This window comes from Aspergillus caelatus (genome assembly GCF_009193585.1).
Source record: "Aspergillus caelatus strain CBS 763.97 unplaced genomic scaffold BDV27scaffold_96, whole genome shotgun sequence".
Classification (NCBI taxonomy): Eukaryota; Fungi; Ascomycota; class Eurotiomycetes; order Eurotiales; family Aspergillaceae; genus Aspergillus; species Aspergillus caelatus.
Genome location: NW_022475359.1, coordinates 95,234 through 118,796, shown reverse-complemented (window position 1 = coordinate 118,796; position 23,563 = coordinate 95,234). Strand labels below are relative to the sequence as shown.

The 23,563-nt window shown below is 47.5% G+C and overlaps 10 protein-coding genes across 10 annotated transcripts; 7 read left to right on the top strand and 3 right to left on the bottom strand.

Annotated features, from left to right (window-relative positions):
- Nucleotides 1-2,025: 2,025 nt before the first annotated feature.
- On the top strand, nt 2,026-3,065 carry BDV27DRAFT_128961 (emp24/gp25L/p24 family protein). Its single transcript, XM_032067085.1, has 4 exons — nt 2,026-2,222; nt 2,298-2,486; nt 2,564-2,843; nt 2,940-3,065. Exons 1-4 carry the CDS (start codon nt 2,070-2,072, stop codon nt 2,948-2,950), a joined length of 633 nt encoding a protein of 210 aa, XP_031927251.1. The 5' UTR covers nt 2,026-2,069; the 3' UTR covers nt 2,951-3,065.
- A 2,850-nt stretch (nt 3,066-5,915) lies between these two features.
- BDV27DRAFT_158141 (uncharacterized protein) lies at nt 5,916-6,293 on the top strand (the record flags this gene model as incomplete). The annotated part of the gene is made up of 1 exon (XM_032072628.1): nt 5,916-6,293. The coding sequence occupies one exon, from the start codon at nt 5,916-5,918 to the stop codon at nt 6,291-6,293; it is 378 nt and encodes a 125-aa protein (XP_031927250.1).
- Nucleotides 6,294-7,236: 943 nt separating this feature from the next.
- BDV27DRAFT_128957 (uncharacterized protein) lies at nt 7,237-7,539 on the top strand. Its single transcript, XM_032067084.1, has one exon. The coding sequence runs from the start codon at nt 7,260-7,262 to the stop codon at nt 7,500-7,502; it is 243 nt and encodes an 80-aa protein (XP_031927249.1). The 5' UTR covers nt 7,237-7,259; the 3' UTR covers nt 7,503-7,539.
- BDV27DRAFT_117859 (uncharacterized protein) lies at nt 7,237-8,598 on the top strand. The gene is made up of 3 exons (XM_032064722.1): nt 7,237-7,984; nt 8,074-8,153; nt 8,292-8,598. Exons 1-3 carry the CDS (start codon nt 7,690-7,692, stop codon nt 8,508-8,510), a joined length of 594 nt encoding a protein of 197 aa, XP_031927248.1. The 5' UTR covers nt 7,237-7,689; the 3' UTR covers nt 8,511-8,598.
- Nucleotides 8,599-8,660: 62 nt separating this feature from the next.
- BDV27DRAFT_128955 (RNA polymerase II-binding domain-containing protein) lies at nt 8,661-10,452 on the bottom strand. The gene is made up of 2 exons (XM_032067083.1): nt 10,266-10,452; nt 8,661-10,196 (listed from the first exon to the last, which is right to left on the bottom strand). The coding sequence occupies exons 1-2, from the start codon at nt 10,413-10,415 to the stop codon at nt 8,730-8,732; spliced, it is 1,617 nt and encodes a 538-aa protein (XP_031927247.1). The 5' UTR covers nt 10,416-10,452; the 3' UTR covers nt 8,661-8,729.
- Nucleotides 10,453-12,801: 2,349 nt separating this feature from the next.
- BDV27DRAFT_158138 (uncharacterized protein) lies at nt 12,802-14,627 on the top strand (the record flags this gene model as incomplete). The annotated part of the gene is made up of 5 exons (XM_032072627.1): nt 12,802-13,003; nt 13,077-14,078; nt 14,127-14,192; nt 14,242-14,381; nt 14,430-14,627. 5 exons carry the CDS (start codon nt 12,802-12,804, stop codon nt 14,625-14,627), a joined length of 1,608 nt encoding a protein of 535 aa, XP_031927246.1.
- A 1,949-nt stretch (nt 14,628-16,576) lies between these two features.
- BDV27DRAFT_128936 (uncharacterized protein) lies at nt 16,577-17,758 on the top strand (the record flags this gene model as incomplete). Its single annotated transcript, XM_032067082.1, has 2 exons — nt 16,577-16,653; nt 16,721-17,758. A coding segment is annotated over exon 2 (238 nt), but the record flags the coding sequence as incomplete, so codon positions are not given.
- On the bottom strand, nt 17,759-18,682 carry BDV27DRAFT_128933 (uncharacterized protein). Its single transcript, XM_032067081.1, has 4 exons — nt 18,608-18,682; nt 18,525-18,538; nt 18,412-18,437; nt 17,759-18,332 (listed from the first exon to the last, which is right to left on the bottom strand). Exons 1-4 carry the CDS (start codon nt 18,614-18,616, stop codon nt 17,977-17,979), a joined length of 405 nt encoding a protein of 134 aa, XP_031927244.1. The 5' UTR covers nt 18,617-18,682; the 3' UTR covers nt 17,759-17,976.
- BDV27DRAFT_128929 (TFIIH/NER complex ATPase/helicase subunit SSL2) lies at nt 18,683-21,912 on the top strand. Its single transcript, XM_032067080.1, has 3 exons — nt 18,683-19,134; nt 19,186-19,296; nt 19,352-21,912. The coding sequence occupies exons 1-3, from the start codon at nt 19,107-19,109 to the stop codon at nt 21,685-21,687; spliced, it is 2,475 nt and encodes an 824-aa protein (XP_031927243.1). The 5' UTR covers nt 18,683-19,106; the 3' UTR covers nt 21,688-21,912.
- Nucleotides 21,913-22,005: 93 nt separating this feature from the next.
- Nucleotides 22,006-22,494, bottom strand: BDV27DRAFT_117742 (uncharacterized protein). Its single transcript, XM_032064721.1, has 2 exons — nt 22,203-22,494; nt 22,006-22,143 (listed from the first exon to the last, which is right to left on the bottom strand). Exon 1 carries the CDS (start codon nt 22,433-22,435, stop codon nt 22,211-22,213), a length of 225 nt encoding a protein of 74 aa, XP_031927242.1. The 5' UTR covers nt 22,436-22,494; the 3' UTR covers nt 22,006-22,143; nt 22,203-22,210.
- Nucleotides 22,495-23,563: the final 1,069 nt, after the last annotated feature.

The window sequence follows — 23,563 nt, the reverse complement described above, 5'->3', positions numbered from 1 at the left end:
GCCGTCTCTTAGGTCAGCAGACCCACCCGCCATTCGGCGTGTTGGTCTGCCTCACCCAAACGATAATTCTCATCTAAACGATAAATTTGAAGCTATTCAAGCTCCTATACAACATCGCCTTGAGTATCTATCCAATAAGGTAGTTTAGGGCCTTCCTTATCCACCTGGCTAGCTTCTGTGCTAGGCAGATCCTCTGTATCTGCCTGTTGTGGTGGTTTATTGCGTCCCAAAGTTTCCGTTTTTCTAATCTGTCTAAGGGCTTGCAGTCTTTCCACCTCAGTACGATCTGCAATTCGGCGTTTTGCATCATATACAGTTAGTGGCCCATTATATTGGACCCTTCTCTTTGATTTGCGTCTATTCTGAGGCTTCAGATATCGAAGATGCTGTTGTAGATCATCCTTAAGCTGAGCGGCTAGTTCCGTAGTTTCCAGTGAACTTTGGAATACACGGTCAAGGCGTCGTACAAAGCTCTGATCAAGCTCTGGATTATTATCAATAAAGCTCTGTGCTTTACTAATACTTCGACGTAGACCCCGTATTGTAGATGGCGGTGATGAGCTTGACGGTGGTGGTGATGGTGTTGTAATTATGTCAAGTCTTGGAGAAGCTTCTAAAGCCTCACGTAGAGGCTTTATTATCGGCTCTGAATTCAGAGGATATATACCTCGTTTCTCAAAGGCATCCCTGATTGTACGTTGTTTAAAGGTTGTTGTACGAATAGAATGAATCTGTTTTAAGAAATCACGCTTATCGTCCATCTCAGCACCTCTCTGAGCAAGCTCATTGTTTCGCTTGCGATAGAAGTGCTTATAGACTTGAAAAGGTTGTCCATCAAGAGGCTGTACAAGGTGTGTTGTATGAGGAGGAAAGCAATATGGTATAATATAGTGTTGTCCACAGAATTGGAGAAATTCGTAGGTAAGATGAGACTTGTGGCCATCAAAAAGTAGTAATCGAACCTCTTTTTTTCCAGAGATACGGTGTTTTGTATGACGGTGGAAGTGTTGAATCCAATCAAAGCCAGTTTTATCTGTAGTATAGCCTTTAGGAGATAGAGCTATTCGATATTCCTCTGGAATATCTGCATCGTACCACCGCTCAAGGTGATATGTTCCTTTGAATATAAAATATGGAGGAAGAGTAGAACCATCTGCTGCAATACACTCTATTGCAGAGATCAGTTCACCCATTTCTTTAGATGGATTTCCTCTTGCAGCTCGTAGAGGCATAGTAGTTACAACTTTTTGAGCCTTTCCTTGCCCCAGTTGAAAGCCGGTTTCATCAAAGTTGTATATATTTTTGGGAGGAATCTGCTTAATAAATGGCTCCAAGCAGTCGAACCAGTGTTGTAGAACACCTATATCCTCTGCATCTAGACGATTCTTGTCTTTTGGCTTCTGTTGAACGAGCTTAAAGTCCTCCGGAAGACGTTTAATAAAGCGATAAACCCAGTTCTTGTCAACTGTTCGAGGTAGCCCGTCGATTGTATTCCGTTGTAGTATTTGATTGGCACTGTGCTCAATCATTCCGGCTGTAGGTGGATTATATAGATTATCAAGCTGACGGATCCAACGAATCAGTGCTTTCTCTTGTAAATTATCAAGGGTTTTGGTTGAGATAGGACGTGAGGAAAGATTTGCTCGGCCATGAATGCGTGCTCGAAGCCGTTGATAAGGAACGTTAAATTGACGCGCCAACGCAGAGATATTTGGTTTTTTTTGGCCCTGAGCGGCTGTACAGGCCTGAGAGATTCGTATCTCTATATCAGAATAAGAATCAGGCATTGTGGTGGTATATAGGAGCTTGAATAGCTTCAAATTTATCGTTTAGATGAGAATTATCGTTTGGGTGAGGCAGACCAACACGCCGAATGGCGGGTGGGTCTGCTGACCTAAGAGACGGCGACATACTAAAGTAGTTTGTTTGGTTTGGCAAGTGATATGCAAACATGGCAAACACAGCGGAATACACAGCTGGCCAGAACTTCGACTCGCGCCTTGTGCCAAATCAAGACACCCCTGGAGAGAACCCCAGCTTGAGCTCCTGGCTCTCCAATACTTTCCACAATGCGTTTCGCAGCCCTGGTCATAGGCCTTTTGGCCACTTTCGTGTCGACGGTGACGGCAACCGCCCTCACCTACAAACTCGAAGCCAACGAGAAAGCTTGTTTCTACAACTATGTTGACCAGAGGAACGCGAAGGTCGCCTTCTACTTCGCTGTGAGTGCCTCTTCACCATGCTGGTCTTAAGTACGAGGTAGGCAGCATGGATGTTAATGTTCCATGTCTCTTTAGGTCCAATCTGGCGGTTCTTTCGATGTGGATTATCAGGTGGTCGGCCCCGGTGAGAAGGTGGTCTTAGATGGAACCAAAGAACGACAGGGTGACTTCGTTTTCACGGCACAGAGCATCGGGGAATACAGATTCTGCTTCAATAATGAGATGTCGACTTTCGCCGAGAAGCTGGTGGATTTTGAGATTGCGGTATGCTGGGGTCCTAGATTGCATCATTGTCTTTTTTTCTACGTCATTGGAACAATATTGACTGGTTCTTCAACCAGGTCGAAAACGAAGAACGTGCGCAACTCCCTTCCCGACAGGGTGCCAGCCCCGAGCAGGCCTCCGCGCTCGAGGAGTCCGTCTACAAGCTTTCCGCCCAGCTTTCGACCATTTCTCGAAACCAGAAATACTTCCGGACCCGAGAGAACCGTAACTTTAGCACTGTTCGTAGCACTGAACGTCGGATCTTCAACTTTAGCGTCATTGAGGGCTTGATGATGGTATCGATGGCTGGATTGCAGGTCTTTGTTGTCCGGTTCTTCTTCCAGGGTGCTAGGAAGGGTACGTATTAGGGTGCTGCTCAGTGGCTTTCATCCCCGGCCCCACACCCATGTTCCCTCAATTCAGGTTGGATATTCGATGCTAACGGGCAAACAGGTTACGTGTGATGAGCATGAAATGTGTCTATGTTCTTTGATTGAGGCGTCTCCTATTGTATCTACATCTGATTATAGGGTCTAGAATCTTTGCATATCTGTATAACTTGTTTCATTTTTGTTGAAAGCGCTGGATCCAAGCATTAATGTAGCATGGCTTGATGGTAATTAGTTTATGTCGATTGATGAACCGATTGGCTTATTAGACGCCTGTAATCGCAGTGGAGATAGCCCCAGCCTTGTACCCGGCTACTCCTCACAACACGGTGAGAGTCTTGGCTGCTCTTGACAGACTAGCCTTTGACTTCAAGGTACACGCTACTTAAGGGAGTGGTCAATGCTATTCCGCTTAAGGTCTGATTCCGACGACCAGCTTTTCATGTGTCCTCATGGAGGTTTGTACGTCATCCTCTAAGATAGATATAACTTGCATATCCAGACACAAAAAGCGCCTTACAGTAGTTACGTAAAGGCTGCTTTTTGAGTTGATTACATTTCTATGCTCTGCAGGTCAGAGGAAAACAAGGACGTAGGTATGACAACAAGCAGAGTAAACACTCCGGCAAAATATCGTACCGACGTCACAGTTAATATATGATATCTATTTCCATTCTGAGATCAATACATAGTGATTTTCATGATATTCCCTCAGTGAGCATGAAGGTCAATCCCTTCCTCCTTGGCATACGAGAGCCAACACTTAGAAAATAGTAGCGCACCGAGGGAGGTAGGAGAGGGTCACATAAGCGAATGGAGCCCTAGCCTGCGTACAATCATCCACAGGCAGTTTAGTAATATTCCCTAGGTTAACTACAGGCTAAGCATAATCATAAGGGTGTGCGAATAGCGTCGTAAATGAAAAAGAAGATTCATCACCAGCCTCCATATGACGTTAGAATGCAGGTCGCATAATGACAGTTGTTCGACGCCTAGGAAGCGTATGTCCTCTGATGCCTCGCACTTTTGTTCACAGATTGATCCACCGGGTGGCAATATGGACGCTGATCGGGGAGTTTAGTCCGTCACTATTGGTTGGTGTGCAGGGGGAGGGCTAGTGTCTGATGCATTCGGGATGATAGACGATGTTATGAGAGACTGAGGTCTGCTTAAGAGTTCACAAGCCCTGCACTATGCATTGAGTCTTTTCGAAAATGTGTTAGCCGAATCACCTAGGCGTCTTTCTGCCAGATACACCCCGTATACGACCTCGAAGGGACGCGGTGGAGTATCCCAGATCATCGGAATAGGTTTCCATACGACTTGGCGATGGGTCTGGGAAGATTTGTCTCCTGAGTGAAGGGGGTTGTGGATCATGATGGAGCTCTCATTGCTTATCCCAATCAGAATAGACCTTTTGTCCAGTTGCATACCCATCGTGCATACGGAAGTGTCTGGACGATTGGATGTTGTAGCCCGCAGTATACCTACTCCGTAAGTATTCGAGACCAACCAGGTATTGTTTTTCTAATTTTCAAAAACTATCAACGCCCCTGACGTCACGGGCCAAACCTCAGGCACACTTTGTCCTCCCGTAACCACTTCCTGCTTCTGGGTTATCACACGAAAACATTCTTCTCTGGTGGAGTCTTTTTCATGGCTAGAACCCACTGGTTCCCTCCTACTGGCCCTTATCTTCTAGTTTCCAGAGACATGCATCATAAGCTCAGGCTTCTTGAGAGAAATTAAATCGTTTCACATACCATCTCGGTGACCACTACTGCCAGTTCCGTATACCCACAGTTCTGGGAACCGGTGCCGGAACTTTACTGTGTAGTGGTAGCTGTTTCCATTTTTTACTTCTCCACCTCTCAGTTCTGAGCAAATAGTGTTGTCCTTCCGTACCCGATGCCGATGATTTACTTTGATGGGCAGGGGAGAGACCTCGAATTTGCAAACGGCTGATATCACACATGCCAGAGTAGCTAATTCTAGACCCTGTCAATGGCATGTTCGCAGTGCAGGGCCATCCTGCCCCCGTCATGATGCTTCGTTGCCAGGAGAGCTGTTTCTTGTCGTTTTGCGCGGTCCTTTTTCATACGGCGCACATAGGTACACACCTACCTACCTCCTTACGCTACTGTTCTGGGGCAGGCATGAGACTCCCACGGAGACCGACCGGGTTGCCCGTCACTGTCAACACAGATCTGCAGGGGACTTTTTAGTAGTACTGAGTTGGATTGACAGAGGCCATTGGGCTTTCCTGACCCAGTGATATTGTTCAGTGACTTCATTTTGCTTTTAAGGAGGACGGTGGACGGGTTTGACCATCTGGAGCTGCACCGACCCATGAGTTTGTGGAGTACGGTTAATTCCGATCGATTTCTGAATTTATTTGTCAGGTGAAATAAAAATTAATCGAATCACCAAAGGGTCGTGAAAGCGGGGGGGGGGGGGAGAGAGGTTTTACACAGTACAAGACTCTCAGAGTACTAAAAGGGGAAGAAGGTCTTTCGAAGAGCTCCTCGGACCAATGACATCATGGCGCAAGTGGAAGTAAATTGGAGAAGTGCCCATGTCGCCGTTGTGGATCAGTGACATACGCCTGACTGACCAATGTGGCTTCGACTCCGATCTTCTGCTTGTTCGCTTGTGATCTCATATCGCACTTGCTGTTCATACTCATCCTATTAATTTGCGCCGGTTGAACGGTTCCAAAGGGTTGGTCTTCTATATCGGATCTTCAACCCTTCTTTGTGGCACCTTTGCATCGACACTATTCACACACGCACTTTTCTCCATCCGACTTCCAGGCTACCGTCTTTTACTATCATCCTCGTGGTGAAGGTAAGTGGGAGACTGCCGTTTGAGCTCTTATCTCGCATGAAAGTCAACCGTAACGGACGCCTCTTCCGACCCGGGCCTGCGATGGCGATGGTGCCGTCTCTGAGACGACGATGTTCCCTCCGTGGATGCTTGCTGCTGCTATCCCACATTGTGATGATGTCGTGGACTAACTATTTCTTCTGAGCTAGCAACCATGACGACTTCCATGCAGCAGCCCGAAACAGTGCAGCCTATGGTTCCCCATGGGGGAGGGACAAGCCCTCCTGGCGACAGTCATCTTCAGATGAACCGCACGGTCAACCCTCATACGTCTGTTGAGGATTATAGCCGCGTTATGCTGGAATACACACACAACCGGATGGCGTCCTTCGCCGATTTGGACGCCGACAAAGGTTCCCCCGTCAGTCGCAGCAGCAGAAGCAGCGCAGGTAGCGGCGAGAGCGGCGACTCGGCGGGCGACATGCTTCGTCGAGGCCCTGCACCCACTTCTGCAGGTGTCTCCCACCATGACTTCGGCGAGAGAGGCGGACGCAAAGCTACCAGAGATGGCGAGAAAAATTCATCTTTCTAAATGGACTACTCCCTAAGGTGCAGGAGGGGGCGGTTAAACGTGACACTGGTGTCTCGTTACCTTGACAAAAAGGCACTGCGTGCCTTGCTGACGAGTTGACGATATGATATACAAGATTTTGGCGATTTGGGGAGACACTTCGGTGTCTCCTGGCGTTTGATTGTAGCGAAAGCATTTCTGCCCCAAGCGATATATACAGAGCTATGGCGTGCTCGAGCCGTATTTGGTGCCTGTCCTTCCTTTACGTTCGGCCCGATTTTGATATTTGTGCTCCTTCTGGAGCTTAACGGCATCAATTGATTCCACAGTCGGCATGAACAAGTTCCCGTCTAGTGCTGCTCGCCCTAATGCACTGGCACAAAATGCCCACTGGCGACCCGTCTTTATTTTGGTTCTTGACTTCACCGTCGTTCGCTTTGCAGTACTGGTCACTGTTTTGTGGCCTAGAACTCTGCCAGTTTTGCTTGTCTTCTTGGTTATGGCTGTTCATCGTGTCAGGCTACGGACAGCTAGGAATCAACATATTTCCATCTTTCCTTTTTGCATCAACATAATCTTCTTTATCCAGCAGTTTCAGCGGTTTTCATGTCCTGTACATTATGTTTTCAAAAGTTCCTGTACACTACTTGATTTGGGAATCTAATGACGGCAGGTTTTCCGTTCAACATACTCTGGTCCATTTCCTATCAACCGCAGCACCGGCAGGACAGTTTTAAGCAGTCCCTCCACTACGATCTCTTCTTTTTGCACATCGGAATGGTTGGCTGAGATTCACTTTATGCAAGTACAAGCTAGAATACTTGTGCACGTTTTAACTTTCCTGGGAAGTTATATACGAATCATCACCCCTTGCATAATACTATACCCCGTTTGGTATGTTGATCGCGACGCGAATTGCTTGATGTCTAATGCCAACAGCATGCCGGCGTCAAGCAGTACGAACAGGTCATTGCATCTTCATCTGAAATGCTGTACGACGCAGGTTATCACCCAAGTAGAACTATCCTAACCGCTATATTGACAAGATTCGCATTCCCTTTCAGTTTTAATTGGATCCACCACTACATTCCATGCAGACCTGGACTGTTCAAGTTGCTTATAGGCAACAAGACACGCGGTTGTCAGCGTGTCGCGCTTACTATATCCCTTGTTCCTAGCCTCAAAATGTATGCCATACTCGGACCACTAATTTTGCCCTGTGGCACATGAACATAGGGATGAGCTTTATGATCACCTGAGCTTCCCCCTACCCTCGGTGTTTACCATACTTTATTACCTATACGTATAAATTAATTTTTTTTACGAAATAAGCACTCAAATTCAGCATCTCTCAATCCTCCTGAACCTTTAATATAACCACAAAACTAAGGCAACGACTAACACCCACTCGATCACAATGAACCCCAAAACGATACTGCTCCTTTTGACCACAATAACCCTCTCCACGGCAATTCCTTTCTCCCAGCAGCAGACCCCTGCCTCAACCCCAACTAAACAATCCACCCACTCAGCGCTGAGCTCTATGTTCATTGCCTCGCCAAAAACAGACAACAGCACCTGTCCAGACAGCCACCGGTCCAAGCAATGCTGTCAGAGCATCGACTCCATCGCAGAGGGCGTCACCAAGCCATTGGGCCAGGTTGTCCCATTCTTAGATGGGGCAACAGTGAAAAGTATCATGGGGCTTGAATGTATGTACTTCTTTTTTCCTCTTTATGTGACCTCCCTTTAGCTTCTTCCTATAACGTGCCGCGCAGCTGCTGATATGACGCAACGATAGGTAAAGCAATGTCCGATACAGATCCAAACGAAAATTGTACAAAGGATGTTATGTGTTGTAAGGGACAGCCGGGGGACAAGGTATGGAATGTTTTTGTTTCTCTCTCTCTCTCTCTCTTTCTTCCTTTTTTTTCTCTTTCTTTTTTTTTCCCTTCCCCTCTTCTTTCCTGTTGCTGTTTTTAAAAAGGTCTTAGAGCAAATGCTGACAGAAATGAACAGGGAAGTGACCTAGTCAAAGCCTGTGAACCCTACGATAAAGCAATGAAAGATAAACAGGAAGCCCTGGAGAAGAATAAGCAGCGGCCTCTCGAGATAGCGATGAGTTGGGCGGCTATGACTAGTTCGATGCTAGCGGCGGCGTCGTCTTCTGCTGCGGCGTCTTCGTCGTCTCCTGGGTTGGCTTCAAGCGGGGTGCATGCTGTGCCTACGGGTAATTAGGGGATAATCTTTGTGTTCAATTTTGGGAATGGGGGTGTTATTAGGTTACTTGAATATGTGGAGGCATTTGCTGACGTTCAGGACTTGGTTTACGTGAGATGGGTGTCCATTCTAGTATATCTGGTATTATTGGATGGTTTCGTGTTGTTCGTACGTTGCTGCTTAGAATCTTCTTCTCATAGACTACTATCATTGTGCTAGCTTTCTGTACATTCAAAATCACTTCCATCCACGACCAGGTGGGTAGCCATGCTGATTCCAGCCTCTCCCCGAGTGAGGCGGAGGGAAGTGATAGGATCCGGGTGGCATTTGCTGCCCCTGTGGTACATGTACTGGGGGGAACTGTTGAGGAAACTGTCCACCTTGTGGTTGGAACGGGGGCGGAAAGTTCGAAGGGCCGTAGTTTGGCAAAGGTGGGGGCGGTGGTGGCCACGGACCTTGATAATTGAGTGGAGGCGGAGGTGCTCCTGGCATCCCTTGGGGGAATGCAGGTGGTGGGCCTTGCTGGAAATGCATCGGTGGCGGTTGTGGAGGAAAGCCTGGGGCCGCAGCATTGTTGAACTGGTTGTGGTGTTGCGTAGGCATGGACCGCGGTGGGGAAGGTGGGCGAGGAGAATAGGATTTCTCCCGTGAATGCGAGCGCCGGGAACCACTTCGTGATCGAGATACAGAACGTGAACGAGAGTCATACCGGCCAAATCTGCGAGGTGGAGTACGACTCCGCGACCTCGATCTGCTCCGCCTGCTGTCGTCGCTATAGCTATCACTGTAACGCCTTCTCTTGCGAGGGCTTGGGCTGCGACTTCGAGAGCTGGGTTTCGCATTCCTCTTCTTCATTTGCTGACAAAAACCTCGAGACCACCCGTAGTATGTGTCACCGCTGAGAATGTCGCCTGTATCCTTGTCGCGTATGACTGTCTGGCCCAGCTCGTCTATATCGACTACCTCATCTTCCTTGGGCTCTGGTTTATCGATTCCGTATATTTGATCAGCGTCTTTCAGGAACGCTTTCAAAGCAATTACCAACTTTTCATCCGCTGGTCCAGCCAGGAATTGCAGTGGTTTGATCGAATCTGGACGAAGAGGAATAGTCGAATTAGGGATGATGTGAGGGACAAGGTTGCCTGCAGGAAGGTCGTAGTAAGGAGTAGACGGGTCCCCATGGGTAGATGGCATGATGAATGGCACATCTTTGCTCGGAAGCCGGTGGGCGGAGTCCGTGTTACTCTCTTCAACGTCAATAGATGTCTTGACAGGGCCAGACAACGCCGAGTTCTTGACCACCTCCCGCAACTTGTTGACATAGTCGCTGCCGTAGTAGCCATGCTGCTCCCATATATCCAACAGTGTATCTAGTCGTCCATGGTGTTTGGGGTGCTTCTCTCGGTCGTAGGAAGCAGCGTAGCCCAGTAACTCCACAATGTACGGCTGCAATGAGCCAGTCAAGGTGGAAAAGGCGGCAGTTGAATCCAGATGATACTTGGTATGATGGAAAAGGTCATTCAGCAGGTAGAGTATGTGTAACCTTTTCCTCTTCGCAGAAATGGGCCGGGTTTGCTGTGGCTTGGCTTGCGGCTGCTGCCCGTCTTCGCTAAACGAACCGGACAGCGCAACCAGGTACTTGGCCCAAACATTCACTCGATTTGACGATGAGACAACGTACTCGAGAAGCCATTCTTTGCAGGTCTAGCGGCCGCGCCGAGTCACAAATTTAGTATTGCAGTGTATATCGGTGCTAAGGACTCGCAATCAAACCTGGATGTTTGCTGAGGAGCAATGCGATAGCGCCCTGTCGAATGAGGTATGGAATGTTGTGATCTCGTCGCGCGGGACGGACGTGGGGTCTGGGCGTAAAAGCCCCGCAGAGAATGAGGCCTTCGCAATGGCAAGTTGATGAGAGGCCATTGCAAGCAGCAGTATCTCTTTTGAGGGTGTTGTTGGGTTCTTGATGTCGATTTGGCTACGGAGTTGAAAGCCGGTTCGGGTTCCGCTTATCGCACGTGATTTAATCACTTCTATTTCCGTACTATTCCCTTTCCATCTCGAACACATTTATGCATGATGGAACAAGAATCATTATTGTACCAGGTTGCATTGCTCTACAGAACTCGCGCCCTCAAGCCAATCCATCTTACAAGGCTGTTCAACGGCCACACGAAAGATATCTAGTGCCATCAATGGCATTCCCAAAGCCGCTAAGGGGGTTCAGTACTCGTAGGCTTGTGCAGTATTTCATGCATGATATCATGCAACGCAGGTCAAATAATGGTGGTTCTCCTCGTTGGCATCATCTGTTTTCTTCTACTTTCACCTCCCTACACATGGAAAAGAATACCTGAGTACGGAGGTATACAAAACAAGCAGCAGCCCCACAAAGCCAGAGCTACCTAGATAGTTCGTGCACCTACTTCTTCCCGGGACGTCTTTTTAATCTCCACAAAGCCTTATGCGAAAGCGTACTTCTTGAGGGGGATCACCATTGAGTAAGCGGCAGTGCAGATTTGGCATTGTTGCATGGTGTTCATCTCTCGCGCCAGTCTACAACAATAGCTTGACACGATTTAGCGTAAGAAGAGGTCTCCGCTTTATTCTGCGCGCGTTAAAGAGCAGATTTCAGTATGTCCCCAATGGGAAAGCCAAATGCTCGGCGGCCTATAGTAAGTCCAATTATACACAGCTGCAAAATATACTGGATCGCAGGGGCTCAGTCTTTTAGTAAAGTGTCCAAAGTGACGTACATAGGAGATTTGTGCGAGCATGGCGCTTGTGATTATAGGATATCGGTAGGGTAAACGATCAAAGTGAGGATTGGCCAACTAAACTCCTCCCTCGGATATAGTATATACCCTACGTGGTCTTGAAAGTGGATACTCTTTGCAACCTTCAGCTTCGCCATATGGTTTCCTCCTTAAGTGGGGGTTTTTATTTGGCGGTTAAGCAAGAAATACGAGAAAGAGAATCTGAAGAGGAGACTATCTAAGAACTACCAAAAAGTGGATGTGAACAGGAGACTATCAGCTGTGTTTTGGTTCATAGCGGATCCCATAGTATGGGATTAATTTCTGTGAAACTCGCAAGGCTACGTTAAGTGCGCTAACAGTGAATCATTATTGGCACCGTGTCACTCGAACTGGACAGGGGAGAGTACTGGAGTCATTAACTGTTATATCGGCATGACCATGCTGGCTGACATCAGCCTACTCAGGTCTCCAATTTACTCCCGTTAAGACCCTGTGCTAGTATTTCTTACGTATACTGGTGTTGGACTGACTGAAGATAACCCTAGGTTGAAACGTGTGAAGATCAAGTATTCATAGCCCTATATATCTCCTTTCTCCCTTTGGGGCTCCAACGGCCGGCTTCCAGCTCTAATTCGAACTGGGCGGATTATGGGCCGGTGGATATGGCTGTGCAAAAGTCTTCAGCTATAAGAACCAAGATAAGTTATGGGACAGGAGATACTAGTTGCACAGTCTAATGGCCCTATGGAACTAGTAACGTCTCACTAATAACGGGAAAAGCTTGGCACTTTAACCACTCTGCTGGACCCTGGCCATTGGGCTTACCCTTTTGGTTAAATCGCTAATCCTACAATGTATGTCTCGAATGCATACCTCTTGGCGTAATCCTGTCCGTCCTGGTTTAATTATAAAAAAATATCTTCTTTGCGGCGGTCAGCGGAAACAACTTGAGGAGGTGATGGTATTCTTACCAAACCGTCGATCGATTTGGCTGCTCAAACAGGAACACATTCCCATATATTACTGGTTGCACTTCCAACGCAGTGAAAGCTACGAGTTACTACTGAGTAGAGAGCTCGAAATGGGGTCGATCTCATCGGAGACTTTCCTCGGAAAAGACAAGGACGCACAGGGATCGGCAGGAACACTGCTATTTTGGCTACTTTAGCGTTGCCGCTTACTGGTAGTCTCTGAACGACGTACTCCGTACGTAGTAGTAGGATCGGCCGAAGCGTCCGTTGTCCTGAATCAAAAAACATGCCAAGGGCAAGTCCACCGCGCTATCGGAGAGAACCACCGAACTACTCATTACACCCTGTGAACCTCGGATAGGGGATTGGAGAGTAGAGCTGCATGACAGGGGAGAACTTCTGTTCTGGGAAACTAGACGACGCTTAGCTCCTCTTATAGCTGCGAATGCCACTCGGACATCATGTTCAGCAAGCAAACATTCATCTCTACAGCTGGTCCCAGCTATACCGATGCTCTTCCAGTCAGCTTGAGCAGTATCACAATAGCCGCCACGGCGAAGCTGATTTTAGGCCACCAAGATGGCCAACTTTCTTCGTTTTTGGCTGTCTTTCGGCCTTTTGATCACCCTTTCGCTTCAGCAAAGCGCGCCCCTGGTATTCCGCGATGCCGAACCACCTAAAATAGCTGGAAAACAGCTCCTAGTGAGAGGTGCACGATATCACAACGAGTCGCACCATTCCCATCTGGAACCTCAAAGGAAGGATTCTTTCTATTGGACTGGTATGTGTACTTGTTCAGCGCCCAAGACCAAAATCACTCAAGATGTCTCTCAACTTCTAACTTCTAACAACAGCTTCCCAAAACGGACAGCCCGCTTTCGCTGAATTTGTTGTTGAAACCGATGATGATACAAGCGTTGTATCTATGGAAAGATTCAAGTATTTGCTGAAGTCAGTTCATTGTACCAATACTAGCTTGGCTGTCGATTTCAAGAACCAGAAGTCGTTTGAATACACCAAGCGTGCATGGAAATGGGTCAATGAGATTGAACGAAACACCCTTATTGTGGTCGCCGGCACAGGTCAGTGTGGATGGAATACACATAGACTGCCTTTTGCCGTTTCGAAAATTGAGTTTGACGACCACACCAAGACTGCAAAGTTGCAAGCTCGACGATCAGAATGGAAGGATGTTTTCTATTCCTTTGAGCTTTCAGTGGGCAGAGTGGCTAAAGAAGAAGTGCACGATACATGTGTCGCGCCGCAGCACATGAAAAGAAAAGAGCACGAGAAAACCTTGACCATGAGTTTTGATCACCTGTGGGATCTTCCTCAGAAGGACTTCTCTACTCCCGAAGATGCCTTCTCTTTAACACTGTCGTGCGATCAGTGTGGCACAAAAGGAAGCTTCGAACTCGGTTTCTACCTTAGGAACGAGAAACATGTACCCAAGGCCGCAACATTCACGCTTACAGCTCACGGCGTGTCTGCAAGGATAGGGCCCAAGTTGACATTAAGTGGAGATTTCACCGAAGAATACTCTCAGCAGTTCGACCTTGCGAAGATACCGATATACGGATATTCGATACCTGGTGTCTTAGATCTGGGCCCGGAAATTGTCTTTAGCCTTGGTTTTAGCGTGGGTCCAGTCTCTGGTTCTGCGTCTATTTCCTCGGGAATAGACATCAGCCTTCTGGACTCTGCGGAGCTCAAGATTGACCTTCTCTCACCTCATGTAGTGCACTCAGGGTGGACCCCCCAAGTTCGTACTGAACCGGTGAAGGTAGATGCTCAAATCGAAGCCGGTGTCAATATTCATGCCAAAGCTGCAATTCAATTAGCCGCTGAGGCTCTTGGTATGTATAACCGATATCACTCACCAAGATAAATACTGATCTGGATAGGCCATGGATTTGAAGCAGGCGTCAACTTGAAGCCTGTCCTCGGGGCTACATTATCTCTTTCTGAGTGTGAGTCGTCTTCATGCTTGATTCTCTTTATATTGACTGATGGATATAGCAACCGCTGGGGTCTGTGCAAATGATGAAAAACATCATGTCTTTGGTGTCAGTGTGGCTCCCTCGGCTGGAGTTAGCCTTAATGCGGAGATAACGAGAGCCAGTGACAAAGGGAATCCATTGGCAAAACTCACAATTGCTGTAAGTACACATGCACGAGGTATTGGTGAGAATGCTAACAACAAGTAGGATCTCAAGGAGGCCATACCAGATGCGTGTGTTGGCTTCGGTCCAGTTGTTGCAAATAGCAGCCTACCAGCCAAACGAGATTCAAGTGGGATGGCGAGTAATCAGTCCGACGCTGATTCCTTACCCACTGCTTCTTCTTCCCAGGTTCATCAGAGATATCACAGGAGACATCATCATCATCACGGTAGAAGGCATTAGACCCTAGCTTCGCATTGTGCCAATTCTATCTGTGGAGGCCAGATTCTTCCTTTCTTTTCCCGCCTTCTTATATCTCGACTCTCACTTTAATCTTATTTTCTTGTCGTGTACATATCCCATCTCTTCGGAATTAGAATGACCACATAAGACCAAAAAGAACCTCCTTTCATGCCATGATGTCTATTGCGCAGTGGTACTAGTGATAACATCAGCTGTCGTTGATCGTCTCAGGCTGTCAGGCCCTTAACCTTCCCTGTTCGGGAAAGTGGAGGGTCCACCCGGGCTTAATTCCGTAGTGGTCTGACCGCATCTGAACCATTCTGTATGTAAAACAGCTCCCAAGATCATAGACATTCATTCGTAGCAAGCAATTTAATAGTATCTGCTTTCTTCAACCCTGGATCTGGTCTGCAACTTTTCTGGCCTACAGCGTTCATTATGTTCAAGTTTGACTTTAATGGTCTGTTCGCTGAATACTCGGGTATTATTTCCATGCTAGTTCTACATACTATATATAGATGTAGCTTCACGGAAGGGATCATATCCTCCACGATAAGCACTCAGCAGTATGAGTTCTCCCGAAGGAGTCAATCAGGGTAGTGGTCAAAGCGGAGCCCTACTTTTCATGATAAGCTAGATCTACTCTACGTGGGTGGAGCAATACTATGCCCTACATATCTCCTAGATTCTTCGGAGTCTATTATGTAAAGTATTTGTGGTTTTTGTTTGTGGTTAGATAGTAAGTCGGTGATCAAACACATCTATACGTAAGGCTATTGAAGGAATATTCCAAGCATTACACTAAGTTGCAACCTAATAGGCACCTAGAGAAACAACTTCTAAACTATGGAGTTTTGCTCCTTACCTTGTTAATTACCGCACGTGGAGAGTGAAATGCCTTAAGGCTGATCAACATTTGGAATAGATCCACACTTAGCCCTTGAATCCAGTGGTTCGTTATCGGTTATCGTTGGTAAGTTTGAGGGTTAAAAGAGTTAAATCTAGGGCTTTCCAGCATTGTGGGGCGAAGGAAAACTGCTATGTAGTACTGTGTACGTACTGCTGAGGACCCTTCCGAAGCTGCAGGGAGTTACTAGTTAGTTGAACGATCTGAACAACTAACCAGCTGGTTGACGAGTCATCCGATGTGTACAACACGCCAGAACAAGGGCTTTGCCTAGCTTCTCAGAATAGGGGTACGGTTGGGCATGAGATACTAAGCTTATCTTGGCATTGGATCTTGGGTTGAAGCAATTTTGAGGTTTGGTTTGGTTTGGTTGTAGGGTTGGCTCATTTTTTCGTGAGGGTTATCAGGCAGACAAAGGACTTCGGCGTCCGTATACCTGCGGCCTTCGGATGGGCAACTGCCGCCATCAGAGCACTTAATGACGAACCGACCCGATGTCAGGTTCAACTGTTCACCATTGTTTTAACCCAATTAGGCGCTGCAGGTATCGAATGATGATACGGAAACGCAACTACCGCGATCACCGCCCGTGTTCCTGGACTCCATCGGCCCCGCAGTTGGATCGTCTAGTCTTCGGCCGGAAGTTGCGACCATTTTTGCCCCTCAATGGCGTGAGTCTGCACATCACGGAATTCACTCACCGTTAGTTTACGTAGTGGCGGTAGTTTGTTCAGCCCACTAGTTGAAATCTTGAGAAAGAAATACTCCGGCTGCTTGTTTTGAATTAGGGTGGGGTATGTATTTAATCAACCTAGTAGTACTCCAGAGTGTAGGTACACGAACATGTATGTACATAAGATATTGGGATTTGAACTACTTTAATTGATACACTGTATTTACTGTAAATTGGCTCTCGGGTTGCTCTTCCGACCCCCGAGGTCATGAGGAAAGATAAGGGTGGTGTGGTAACGTTCGTACCGTTGCCGCGTTCTGTTTCATTCTTTACCCATGGCATCATTTCTTGAGTACTCCGTACGGAGTCAGAAGACCCCGCAGTCGAAACTTCCCCACTGGGTCGCAACAAATCGGCCCACTCGGCTCAGGTGCTCAACTCTATAGGTAAACTACTCACTTACAGGTCGTTGGTACTTCCATCATTATATCACTCACCCTCCTATATAAGTAGTAGAAGAACTCCCCCCCTTGTCCTCTCTCAATCCTAATTAAAGCTGGATTTAAAATACTCGTGACCACTACTAAGACTGTTTGTTTTTCTCACTACCATCGAGCATACCGGCGTTTGCTATTAGATCTAGACCTTTACAACTTCGCTACACTATAACACAAGACTAGTATACTAGTACACTGCACTACAAGATGGCTATCGCCGTTCGGTTCGTTCGCCCAACTATCCGCCATTTCTCTGTTCGCCGTCCACAGCCAGACAGTCGCACCTCTCGATTCGTCACCAGCTCGTGTCTCTTCTCGGCAGTGGTGCTGCCATTTGTCCCTCCAGCCCTTGAAAGCTCTCGCGCTAAAAATACAGACGGTCCCAATTGCAATCAGTATGTTCTCGACTTGCCCATACTCGGATACACAGGAATACGGTTGCTGATTGGCTGACCCTTGTCTCCCTAGGCCACACCCGCCGCTCTGTTTTCATGCCCGTTAATATGTCGTCTCGGTTACCATCCCCGAAGGAGGAATCTGGTACCTGACATGCATCGGGACATTTGCCGTATTTCCGCCAATCTTTGATGCGACGACCTTTCTTTTTCCCTTTGTTTTGATATCACCACCCCGGGTGGACTTGCAAATTGTGGGCGTACGGGCGTCGATATTTGTTACACATACCACAATATGGTATTTGTGGTGTGAAGTGCATATTGTTGGACGGAGTTTGCTGGCGTTGTGTCTTTTTTTTTTTTTTTTCTTCCAAGTATTACCCATTTCTAATTTTGTTCTCTTAACGAGTCTGTATGATTGCGAGCATCGGAGACCTGCATACTTCTCTCGACTAGAGAAACGATGCATGCATGCATTCTCACCACAGTGATCATGCGAACTCGATCGCAAACGAATAACCCAGGTTTCCCTCTGGTAGGGCAGTGGAATGATGGTGTTGCTGCAGTGCAGAAATGAATCATGGCAGTTTTATGTACCTTACACAAGGTGCAATTTTGTCGAGTCTAATTCACTGGATGAATACTCAAATGAAAACAGCATTTTGATTCCCTAACACGACCCGTAAGATATGTACCACGAAACCCGCAAACTTCGCGAGATTTAAGAAGTCGCCTAGCTCGCCAAGCATATAATAGCACGATATGATACAAAGCCATAGCACACTCACGGCATGCGCATATGACGTCTTGCCATCTCTATTGTTCAGGGGAAATTTAAATTCCTTCCGCATGCCCTCACGTGTGAGAGTGAACGCGCTCAGCTGAATCGATTACCTCGCGGAGGTCGGAACGGTTGAGCTGCTTCGTATTTCCCTTTCTCCAGCACCCGGTCTGCTTCGGATTCGGGTTCGTGACGAGTTGGAGCGGGATCGTGGCTGGCCTCCGCGCTTGGTGAGGCTACATCGTCCGCTGCACTCTGGAACTGTGCCATGTTGGCCCGTTTCAAGCTAGGGGATTCGGACGGGGTCGGAACTTTCTCGCTGAAAGTCGACTGGCGTCGGTGCTCTGCTTCCATCTGCGCGAGTTTCGCTTTGCGCTTGGTCTCTGCTTCATATCGAGCAGCTCGGTCCGCATTGATCGATTTCTTAGCGAAATAATAGGCTCCGCCGCCAGCTGGTTATCGAAGTCAGTCGTGGAGCTCTTGAGTGCAATTGCCTGTCGTGAGACATGGGGCGCTTGAGAGTCCCCTTACCGACGCAGAGAGTACCCCAGCCTACCCTGTTCACGTGTGCCGACAGCAAGTCAGTAATCTACGTTCCATGTCGCCCGGAAATAGTGAAGCGTTGTAGGTGGTCTCCCGCTCACCAGGTTGATCGGATCTATAGATTTCCCCAAACAATGTCAGCAAGGTTTTACGTCTAGTGTGTTTGCAGTCCTTATACACCTACCGTGTTCATCTTTTTTTTAATGTGCGGATATCGAGATTGAGCAAAAACAATCCTCGATTGATGGAAAAATGAAGACGGAGTAGAAACTACGTCAACAAGACTTAACACTCGGCCGAAGGTCGGAACGCCGCTTCGCTCTTAAGCCCGTTGCTGTGCCACCGGCCAACCAGCCACCACTTCCGCCTTCGCCACATATATTGGCCTCAGGCGTTAACAACGTCGGAGTAAAGTCATCGATCTACCGGATTGCATCTCATTTTCATCTCCTTCACCTTTCTCTTTCCCTACATCCCCTTCAACTCGCTTATCGCTTCCGGCTTCTCTCAACTTTACACCAGCTGGACGGTACTGCTCGTATTCTAATAAAGGAACCTTTAGATTTGCTTGGAACTCTGCTGAGGCGCTGGTAGCCTCGAAGTATGCACACTCGTTTTGGCATAACATCAGCACAATAGACAATAGACATCGGTTTCAGGGGACTATAACACAATACAACAATATGCCTGTTAAGCGCAAGGCAACCGACAGTATGGTTCCCACCCTGGGATCAGGTAGATGACAGGGCTGACCTTCGTTAGGCGGTCGGTCAAGTAGAGCTTCGAAGCGCGCAACTCCGGTTCCTGACATCCAGGATGTCGATAGTAGCGATGAGTTTTCCGAATACGACCCAAAGGAAGATAGCCTGAAAGGTATAGCAAGTGGACCTCTTGAAAAGTAACCACCCAGGTGCTGACTTTCTTCAAGAGGTCGTCGACAAGTTCTCCCTCGAATCATTCAGTAATAAGAAGAGCTCCGCCGTACAGAAGCAGGATCCAAATTTCGGCTACAAGGACTTTTCGTCGCTCCCTCTGAAACCAGACCACGCAAACCGTCCGCTATGGATCGACCCCTTGAAAGGAACCATCACTTTGGAGAGCTTCTCGCCCTTGGCTCCCCAGGCGCAGGATTTCCTGACCACCATCGCCGAACCGCTGTCACGTCCGACCCATCTGCACGAATATAGGTTGACGGGAAACAGTTTGTATGCGGCTGTTTCGGTTGGTCTCCAGCCTCAGGATATCATCAACTTCCTTGACCGGTTGTCGAAGACCCCCCTCCCGGATACCATTAAATCCTTCATCATCGATTTTACGAAGTCATACGGAAAGATCAAAGTCGTGTTGAAACATAATCGCTTCTTCGTGGAAAGTACTGACCCATCCATGTTGCAAATGCTTCTGCAGGATGAAGTCATTGGGGCTCAGAGGGTCCAGGGCGGGTCAGCCGATATCATTCAGCAAGCTGCGCCCAAGATGGGCGGACTTGTTATCCCTGGTACCAAGGATGCAGCAGGAGTGAAGCAGAGCACGGACCAGCAGCAGCCGGCAGAGGAAAGCCAAGGAGAGAAGCGCCAGGAGGATGATTTACTATTGGCCATTCGCGATGAAGATGACGATGAAGAGCAAGCTCAGGTTCACAGCTTTGAAATTCCGAATGAAGCAGTAGAACCTGTCAAGGCTCGCTGCCAGGCAATGGGCTGCCCGGCATTAGAGGAGTATGACTTCCGGAACGATGAAATCAATCCCACGTTGGATATCGACCTGAAACCGCAGGCTCGAATCCGAAGTTATCAGGAGAAGAGTTTAAGTAAGATGTTCGGTAATGGACGTGCTAAAAGTGGTATCATTGTCCTTCCTTGTGGTGCCGGAAAGACCCTAGTCGGTATTACGGCTGCTTGCACTATCAAGAAGGGTACAATCATTCTTTGTACCAGCTCCATGTCTGTAGTTCAATGGAGAAATGAGTTCCTACGGTGGTCGAATATCGACCCAGGCGATATTGCCGTTTTCACCTCAGACAACAAGGAAAAGTTCCGCAGATCGACCGGTATCATTGTTTCGACATATTCAATGGTTTCCCAAACAAGAGCCCGGTCTCATGATGCGCAGAAAATGATGGACTGGATCCAATCGCGTGAATGGGGTCTAATGATTCTTGACGAGGTGCACGTGGTGCCTGCATCTATGTTCCGTAAAGTTACATCGGCTATCGCGACCCAAAGCAAGCTCGGTTTGACTGCGACCCTCTTGCGTGAAGATGACAAGATTAAAGATTTGAACTTTTTGATTGGCCCAAAGTTATACGAAGCTAATTGGATGGAACTTGCAGAGCAAGGACACATTGCCAAAGTCCAATGCGCTGAGGTGTGGTGTCCTATGACTACGGAGTTTTATTCCGAGTACATGAGAGAGAAGTCAAGGAAAGCAGCCTTACTCTACATTATGAACCCCCGAAAGTTCCAGGCTTGCCAATTCCTCATCGACTACCATGAAAAGCGTGGAGACAAGGTTATCGTGTTCTCTGACAATGTCTATGCGCTCGAGCGTTATGCCCTTAAGTTGAACAAAGCCTACATTTATGGTGGCACTCCCCAAAATGAGCGTATGCGGATTTTGGAGAACTTTCAGCACAACGAGCAAGTCAACACCATCTTTCTGTCGAAGATTGGGGACACGTCCTTGGATTTGCCTGAGGCAACCTGTCTAATTCAGATCTCATCACATTACGGTTCCCGTCGTCAAGAAGCTCAACGGCTGGGCCGAATTTTGCGAGCTAAGCGTCGTAACGACGAGGGCTTCAATGCATTCTTCTACTCTCTTGTCTCAAAGGACACGGACGAGATGTTCTATTCTTCCAAACGACAAGCTTTCCTTGTCGACCAAGGCTACGCGTTCAAAGTTATCACACATCTCCAAGGCATTGAAAATCTGGAGGGGCTCGCTTATGCAACCCCCGGTGAACGGCGTGAGCTTTTACAGGAGGTTATGCTGCAAAATGAAACTTCCGCCGATGTTGAAGCCGTAACTGATGACTTGTTCTCTGAACGTTCTGGTGGTCCAAGGGCTAAGAAGGGAGCCGTTAAACGCAGTGCCGCCACTCTTAGCGGTTTGGCAGGTGGAGAAGACATGGCATATATCGAGTACAACAAGAGCAGGAACAAGCAGCTGAAGGACAAAGTGGGACACCACCCACTGTTCCGCAAGATAGAGCGGGAGCGTCAGAAGAGGAAGAAGGAAATGGAGGAGTTTGGCATGCATTGATTGAGATGCCAATACAATTTCAGATGGAAACCAGTTTTATTCATCAGATTGGCACTTTTTCTCCTGGTAATAGGGTTGCACTGGTCATATATCTGTTTGGAAAAGCAGTTTGCATCAAATCACAAAGTACGCATGATAAACTTACTATAATCTGACAAAATACATCCCATATCCATGAATGTATATTCTTACAAATTGAACTAAGCTAGATAATTAGCATCAAACAATATCCCATTACCAAATGACAGGCTCAACAAGACTAATTTTAACCGCCCGCAGCACTTATGACCGTGTATATACAAGCTAAGGACTCCATTCAAATGGAACAGAAGAGCTACTTCAGAGACTATCGAGACGTCGAGACGGCTGCGTCCTCCATTTTTCCCTTTTATTTCATCCATATTGTATATTCCCCGCGCAATAGCCTACTATAGCGATGATTCCCTTGCACGAAGCCTGGTTTAATAGCCGTTAGTTCATCCTGGCTAGAAGGTACTCCAAGCTAGGTAGTATACCGGCAATATTACAGCGGGACAATGGTGCCAACGGTGGGACTCGGAGTAGGAATCAAAGCGACACTGGAACTGGCAGCACTGGCACTGGGGCTAGCACTAGCTTCAGCGCTGACTTTGCGGTGGGGTCTGTTGAAGATGTTGAGAATACCCCCCATCCAGTCGGGGTTGATGGCGGCCGGGGCAGCGAGGGCGCTGGTTGCGAAGACAGTGATTATGAAGGTGAAGAAACGCATTGTTGCAGTATATTGAGGTTGAATGAGTGGATTTGGTTAAAGTGGTGAGTGAGTGTAGGGTTTTGGAAAGGAAAGGTTATAAAGAGAGACTGGCTGGATAGCTTGTTGGCCAACTTTTCAGGCGGTAGACCTTAGTCCTTATATGTTCTAATCTTAATATACTACATATTATTGAAATTATTGTGTTAATCAATGTCACAAGGTCCCGCTCTCACTTAGGTCAATAAAAGGTAAACGCTATAGTAGATCATAATAATTCCCTGCGTTCTAACATTCATATTTATATTAATCCTTCTCAGGTAGGATGACCTCGTTATACTACATGCGTTATCCATATTTCTCAGGGGAAATAGTAGAGATATTAAGAAGCATGTCAAAGCGAGCTTCTCGATCGAAAACCTATAGACCGGGACCTTAGACCCACAGATCGTCAATAAATGAACCCCCCGACGTTTTAGACAGCGTCGCCAATACCCTAGAAAAGAAGACCCGTTGACGAAAGCTAGCCTGCCGACAAGATACTTGCTCCGCCACCATCTTTATCATCTACCTGATACACTCGGCCGCAATAGTTCCTCACGGTCTATTCTTGAAGATTCAGCCGGGATCTCCCGAGGTTCTTCAAGACATACACCAGTTTGAGGGCCGGTATGCCCTTCTTATCGGATGTTTTGGGGATAAAACTTCGGTGGAATTGCGTAGCTGTGTTGTGATCTTCATATTGGGCCGTTAAAATGGATCAAGGGTCTCACATTCTATCTCGGGGCAAATCCAAGCTTTTTACCCCTGGTCTAGTGCTGCAGACTCTTTACGCTAATTGATGTGGGATCGTCCATAATTGACTCAACTATGATTACCGAGCTGGAGACTCCAGGCTTCGTTTGTCTTGGAAATGAGGTAGTGAACTGCCCTTGCGGACACGGCGATGGACACCGTGATCAACATTGTTTTCCGCACCTTTTTTCTGAAGAATGAGCTCTATGCCTGAAGAATCGTAGATAAATTCAGAATTAGATTACGACAGATTTCTGCCGTCCGATGAAGCGGGGCTTGCTTTAGGGTTACTGCTTAAGACTCTATATCCTTCCCCCACCATCATCATTTTGGACTCACTGATCAAGTAGTGTA

Bases quoted from the DNA above. Each gene is read 5' to 3' on its own strand.
- BDV27DRAFT_128961 (XM_032067085.1), top strand. From the start codon at position 2,070: ATGCGTTTCGCAGCCCTGGTCATAGGCCTTTTGGCCACTTTCGTGTCG. The intron at 2,223-2,297 runs GTGAGTGCCTCT...ATGTCTCTTTAG, and splicing joins AGGTCGCCTTCTACTTCGCT to GTCCAATCTGGCGGTTCTTT. The intron at 2,487-2,563 runs GTATGCTGGGGT...TTCTTCAACCAG, and splicing joins TGGTGGATTTTGAGATTGCG to GTCGAAAACGAAGAACGTGC.
- BDV27DRAFT_128957 (XM_032067084.1), top strand. From the start codon at position 7,260: ATGCTGTACGACGCAGGTTATCACCCAAGTAGAACTATCCTAACCGCT.
- BDV27DRAFT_117859 (XM_032064722.1), top strand. From the start codon at position 7,690: ATGAACCCCAAAACGATACTGCTCCTTTTGACCACAATAACCCTCTCC. The intron at 7,985-8,073 runs GTATGTACTTCT...ACGCAACGATAG, and splicing joins AAGTATCATGGGGCTTGAAT to GTAAAGCAATGTCCGATACA. The intron at 8,154-8,291 runs GTATGGAATGTT...AGAAATGAACAG, and splicing joins AGGGACAGCCGGGGGACAAG to GGAAGTGACCTAGTCAAAGC.
- BDV27DRAFT_128955 (XM_032067083.1), bottom strand. From the start codon at position 10,415: ATGGCCTCTCATCAACTTGCCATTGCGAAGGCCTCATTCTCTGCGGGG. The intron at 10,197-10,265 runs GTTTGATTGCGA...CGCGGCCGCTAG, and splicing joins GCTCCTCAGCAAACATCCAG to ACCTGCAAAGAATGGCTTCT.
- BDV27DRAFT_128933 (XM_032067081.1), bottom strand. The intron at 18,333-18,411 runs GTAAGGGGACTC...TTCGATAACCAG, and splicing joins CTGGGGTACTCTCTGCGTCG to CTGGCGGCGGAGCCTATTAT.
- BDV27DRAFT_128929 (XM_032067080.1), top strand. From the start codon at position 19,107: ATGCCTGTTAAGCGCAAGGCAACCGACA. The intron at 19,135-19,185 runs GTATGGTTCCCA...GACCTTCGTTAG, and splicing joins TAAGCGCAAGGCAACCGACA to GCGGTCGGTCAAGTAGAGCT. The intron at 19,297-19,351 runs GTATAGCAAGTG...ACTTTCTTCAAG, and splicing joins AAAGGAAGATAGCCTGAAAG to AGGTCGTCGACAAGTTCTCC.
- BDV27DRAFT_117742 (XM_032064721.1), bottom strand. From the start codon at position 22,435: ATGCGTTTCTTCACCTTCATAATCACTGTCTTCGCAACCAGCGCCCTC.